The 6,000-nt window shown below is 42.0% G+C and overlaps 1 protein-coding gene across 2 annotated transcripts in view; it reads left to right on the plus strand.

Annotated features, from left to right (window-relative positions):
- CD38 (CD38 molecule) overlaps positions 1 to 4,195 on the plus strand; it is a 49,735-nt gene extending 45,540 nt beyond the window's left edge. For both annotated transcript variants that reach the window (XM_047718931.1, XM_047718932.1), the window contains exons 6-8: positions 18 to 110; positions 455 to 541; positions 3,700 to 4,195. In XM_047718931.1, coding sequence (XP_047574887.1) covers positions 18 to 110; positions 455 to 541; positions 3,700 to 3,763 — 244 coding nt within the window. In that variant the 3' untranslated portion in view covers positions 3,764 to 4,195. The remainder of the gene's footprint in view (positions 1 to 17; positions 111 to 454; positions 542 to 3,699) is intronic.
- The last annotated feature ends 1,805 nt before the right edge of the window (positions 4,196 to 6,000 follow it).

Consider the following 6,000-nt stretch of genomic DNA (forward strand, 5'->3'; position numbering starts at 1 on the left):
TGCCTCTTCTATCGTAGCACTTTTGGACGTGTGGAAGTCTTTAATTTGCGTCCAGAGAAGGTTCATCAACTACAGGCCTGGGTGATGCATGACATTGGAAGTGTTCACAGGTATATGTTCCCACTTTGTGCATATGTATTCTCAGGGTAATTTTTGGAATTGGTCCCTGCAATCACAGGAATGCATCGAGAACAGAGTGACTGAGGAAATTACTGGGGCCTCCCTGGACATTCAGCCCATCCCCAAAACCTCTCAGTTTCATATCCACAATAAGTATCTATGCAGTTCACACCTTCAGCTCCCCTGCTGCCCTGTGAGCTCTTAAAAACAGCTTCTGCCCCATTTCATCCCAAGCTCTGGCCCAGAGCTTGCTACCTAGAAGAAACCAAGATCGGGAAGTGTTTGCAAGAAACTTATCACTTAACTCTTTTTTATTTCTTTCTTTCTTTCCCAGTGACTCATGCTCGAGTTCCTCCGTAAATAATCTGAAACGGATTCTAAAGGAAAGGAGTATTGCATTTTCTTGCCAGAATAATTACGGGTAATTGACTTCTTAAAAAAGCAATGGCTGTCTTGCCGACTGTAGGTATTTTCCTCTCCTTGGCCTCCTCTGAGCCAGGAGGGCTGTGGAAATCCCTCTTGGGCCTTGTTGGTGATCCGGGATGGTGACCTATGGTGTGCGTTCCTGCCCCTCAGGCCACCCTACGAGCTATTTCCAGCCAGGGTCCTTCTGTTGACCACCTTTCCCCCATCTTCCTCTTCTTTCTTCTCCACCTGTCCCTGATCATTGATTTGTCTCTGAAGCGGACCCAGCCTTTGAGAACATATTTTCTGGTTTCCCACATGAGATGCCTGACCCAGGGCTTGCAAACCATTGGCTTTCAGGGGAGTGGAAGCATGTTTTGTCCAATGCAAAGGATTTGTAAAATCCTTGTGACACAGTGGTGTTTTGCATGTGAGGTTTCTTTAGTTGGATCTCGGTGTAGATCCCTAACGCTTGATAAGTTGCTACATGGATGTCTACCAAACTTTACCTTTTATAAATTAGGCAATGTAAGTAAGATCTAATTTCTTTTTTTGCCAGTAGTACACGTTCATTGGGGAAAAGTTTAAATTTACAGATGGTATATATTTTTAAAGTCATTTGCAACTCTGTTATCCAAGCTGGGACCCTCACTTACTTTTAAGTAGTTGTAGCAGGGACTCCTTGCTAGAAGCATCTTTGGAGATTTACCCGTAAATGATGGCTTAGAAGAAGGATATGGACAGAAAAAATTTTCTCAAAGAACACAGAGCCTGGAATTCAAGAATCCTTTTCCTGTCTCTTTCTATCACCACCTTCTCCCACCAACCCTATCGGAAAGGCAGAAGGACAGAGTCCAGAAACATTCACTGAGGGCGTTTGTCTCAAAATGACCTGAATTCCCCCTCAGTCAGCTGGCTCCTCTCTGGAAACTGCCAGAAATAACACAAGCTTTCTACCGCAGTTAGATGGGAAAACAAGCCGAACAAAGGAGCAAGAATAACTAGAAAGGAAGCATTGCAGACTGCAGACATCTGACCAGTTTGAGTTATTCAAAGATACCTCGTGTTGGGAAAAGAGAACACTAAACACCTAGGAGAAGACGGGGGAATGTACATGGGTCTTATCCTCAACCCCCCCACCCCGCCCCGCTTTTTTTCCTCATTTTAATCATTCTCCTTTCTTTCATTAATGGCCGTCAGTCAGCCTCATTCATGCTGACCACAGGTTCCAGATGAGCTCACTTCTTCTCTACCTGGGAAGACTGTGAAAGCATACCTTCCATCTGGACTTGAACAGTGGTCCATGTTGAAGGAAGTGATTTGTAAGACAATAACACCTGTCATTCTGAGCCTCAGCTCATGTAATCTTAAATTTGGGGATCATACTTGAAATCACTAGGCCTTTTCCCCAACCATGAGGTTGTAATATATTCAACATGATTCTTTAAATTACCAGCTTTTCAGGGCCCCTTGTTGTATCTTTAAGAGTTCTATGGCTTTGTAAGAAAGCTGCTTGTCCCCACAGGAGCCTAAAGTGAATGTCAGGGATATCGATGTAGAATAAAGGTGAAATCACTCCATGCCAAACACACTTTCCAATTTAGCAAACTTCTGTCCCACTGTTTTGGTGTGATTGTTTAATAGGCAAACAGAAGTGTAAATACATTTATATAGGTTAGACTTTCTGCTGATTCTGAGGTTAACCCCTTAGAAATCCCCACCTGGAGACAAATGCTATTAACATTTGGCTGTATATCCTTCAAGTCCTTTTCCTTTTTCCCATATACATGCTCATACTCCCGATGAAATATATACAGAATCTCTTCACATGTGTTCTAACCAGTGGAATGAACAGAGAGTAACAACCCTCTTTTCCATGACCTTAAAAATGTAGCATTTTTTTTCTCATTAGTGCCCCCTTGTGACATATTTATTAAAAACCTAAAGGTGCACTTCCTCTGTTACTTCGAAATACACTCCCTCTCTCTCTGTGTGTTATCCAACATACCCAAAGTGTGTCCATTTTATTGTAACATTGGATGTTAATATTTACATATCTGTGGAGAGAGATCATCTTAACAGCATAATTGCTGTTAATAATTGCTTTCCCCTGGAAAGTGTGCATGTGGGTGATCCCAGGCTACCATATTGGTGTGGATGGAGTGAGTCCACATTTAGAACCATTGTGCCCAGCTGGTCATGATAGTTGGCTAGAAATGAGCCTGAGATAGCCCATTCCAGAAGCCCAGGGGTGCAGGTAGCTGCTTCTAAGGATTTCTCTCTTTCTTGACTCAACATAGCAAAACCAGATTCAGCTACAATTTAATGAACCACATTCCTTACTATCCATCCTTTTCTATAGACCAGCCACTCCCATTGGACCCTGTGGCTTTCTTATCTCATTTTTACTCAGCAGGGAGTCATTCACTGGCTAGATTCTTATCTAGGATTTGTTCTGTGCAAAGGACTTCTGGTCTTCCTGCTGATGGCCACCAGCCTTCCCCCAGAGAGTCTCCATCCTCTCTCAACCCTCTCTCAGGAAGCTATTGAAGAGAAGAGAGCAAATCACCAGCAGAAAATACGGAGGTCCCTCCTCTCAGGTTGCTGCCTCTGCATGTCTTGATCACCAGCTGACATTCATAGCATGTATTTGTGACATGTTTGAGCCAGACATTTGTTTCATCTCCACACATTATCATCAAACATCCCTTCTCACTATTTATTTCAATGGCTTTTTTAAAAAAGATTTTATTTATATATTTGAGAGAGAGCCCACGCTGGGTAAGGAGCAGAGGGAGAAGCAGACCTGAATGGGGTGAGGGGCAGAGAGACAGAGAGGGAGAAGCAGACTCTCCACTGAGCAGGGAGCCCACTGATACTGGGACTCTGGGATCATGACCTGAGCTGAAGGCAGATGCTTAACCTATGGAGCAACCCAGGTGCCCATATTTCTGTGGCTGTACAAGTGAAATGAAACCAAACCAGCCATACTTTAAGTTGTTCATTCCCGGAGTTGACCTTCCTCTGTGTTGTCACTGCAGGAAAAGAAGCTGAGTGTCCCATGCATACTTTTGTTGCTAATGAAGGAGCTACTTGCTTTGGGCAGTTGAACCATAGATGTATTGTACTGCCAACTGATCCTCTTTCTTTCTCTTTTTTTCTTTCTTGTCATAGGCCTATCAGGCTTCTCCAGTGTGTGAAAAGTCCTGAGCCTTCATCTTGCAGATTTTATGTATGAGCCAATTAGCATGGTCGTTTCGGATCTCTGAGCCTTACATACCCATCGCACGTGTGACTCGGGAGGCACACTGTTGGGAAGCTGAGGACTTGGGGGGATCTTCTGTCATAATGCCAACACTAGAGTTGGAAGCCTTTCCCCCAAAGTTTTAAAATAACATGTTGTTGCCATAGTGTTCATTTTGACTTACTAATAATCAAAAAAATTATGGTATAAAATTAGAATGAAAATTTTATATTAAGTTATTTCATTTTAATTTTCATAGGTGCTTTTATGTGGTTTATATGTTAGTAGCATCCTTTCTATTGAAAATGACTATACCAAACCTCTCTTACTGGTGCAGATAATTAAGGGATTGGTAAATGCTCATGAATGACCTTGTCTCAGGATCTACTTTTGTACCCTTTCTACAAATAAAGTATAAATGCTATAGTTATGGGTCATGCTGGATAAAGAATTCTGTAGGATATAAGCTACCTACCTGCTTTATCTCCCACTCTTCCAACAACTCTGTGAGGTTGGTACTGTTATCTCCCATTTGTTAGATAAGAAATGGAAGTTCGGAGAGGTTATATAATTTGCCTAAAGTCATACATTTAGTTCAAGGTAGAGGCTGGATTTCAACTCAGCTCTCTCTAACTCCAGAGTATATATGCTCTCTTTCTAGGCCTATAATACCAGCTGAAATGCTTTATGTTCCCTTCTAATAAATGCATGTTGGATTAAATTGAATATAATAGAATCCGAACTGGGTAGCTTTTCTGGATAGCTTCAAAAACAGATACACTTTTTTTCCTCTTCATTCTCTTCCTCTTCTTCATGCTCAGTGTCTTACATATATCAAAGGCCGTTAAAATACCTATTTGTTCCCGATACTGGCAATTTTTCTCCTTTTTTTCTTGATTAGTCTTGCTTGGGGATTTGTCACTTTTATTACTCTTTCAAAGAACTAACCTTTGTTTTCTCTTTCTATTTAATTGGTTTGCACTCTTCTCTTTATTTTTAGGGATATAAAAATTCCTTTTAATTTCCTTAAGTTTCCTTAATCAGCTTCTTAAGATCGAAGCTTAGATCATTGATTTTTTTTTTTAAAGATTTTATTTATTTATTTGACAGAGAGAAATCACAAGCAAGCAGAGAGGCAGGCAGAGAGAGAGGAGGAAGCAGGCTCCCCGCTGAGCAGAAAGCCCGATGCGGAGCTCGAACCCAGGACCTGGGATCATGACCTGAGCCGAAGGCAGCGGCTTAACCCACTGAGCCACCCAGGCGCCCCTAGATCATTGATTTTTGAGCACACTTTCTTTTTTTTAATATATCACTTAGTACTATCAATTTTCCTCTCAGCGCTGCTTTAGCTACAGATCTTAAGTTTGGTGTGTCTCTTTTTATTACCATTCAGTTAGAAATATTTTCTAATTGTTATTTAGAAATGTGTTGCCTAGAGCAACCCCCTCAGGTCCCCTCCCTCCTTGGGAGCTTCCTACTATCATTTTGTTATCACTCAATAAACCTTGCTTTGCTGCGGAAAGAAAGAAAGAGAAATGTGTTGCCTAATTTGCAAACATCTGGAGATTTTCTAGATTTTTTTTTTCTAAATGTAGATTTGTTGAAGAATAAACTAATTTGAGGATCTTTCAGGGAACCCATTAGGTTTGTTGAAAACAGCATAAATTTAGGAGTCAGCTGTTTCTGGGTTCATATTTTGGCACTGCTCTGTAATCTTGAATGAAATAGTTAATCTCTTTGAACTTTGATTTCCTTGCCACTCAAATAAGGATCATCATTTACTCCCCCGAAGATGTGGTGGGACTAAAAGATGACAACAATGAACAGTATAGCTTTGTGCCTTGTAGGTAAGCAAGCATTCCACCAAGGCACCAAGTTTGGACCCTTTCTCCTGGCCCCTGGGTGGCAATCCAGTTTCCTTTTTTTTTTTTTTTTTCAAGATTTCATTTATTTATTTGACAGAGAGAGCCAGAGAGCACAAGTAGAGGGAATGGCAGAGGGAGAAGGAGAAGCAGGCAGGCTCTGCCCTGAGCAGGGAGCCTGATGCGGGGCTTGATCCCTGGACCCTGGAATCGTGACCTGAGCTGAAGGAAGATGCTTGACCATCTAAGCCACCCGGGCATCCCAACAATCCAGTTTCCTCCAGGAGCCATGGCAGCTGTAGCCAGTGTGGCCAGTCCACAGATGCTTCACTGGCCCCCATGTCCACCTAGGCACATCCTCACAGGCTT

This window comes from Lutra lutra, chromosome 2, assembly GCF_902655055.1.
Source record: "Lutra lutra chromosome 2, mLutLut1.2, whole genome shotgun sequence".
Classification (NCBI taxonomy): domain Eukaryota; kingdom Metazoa; phylum Chordata; class Mammalia; order Carnivora; family Mustelidae; genus Lutra; species Lutra lutra.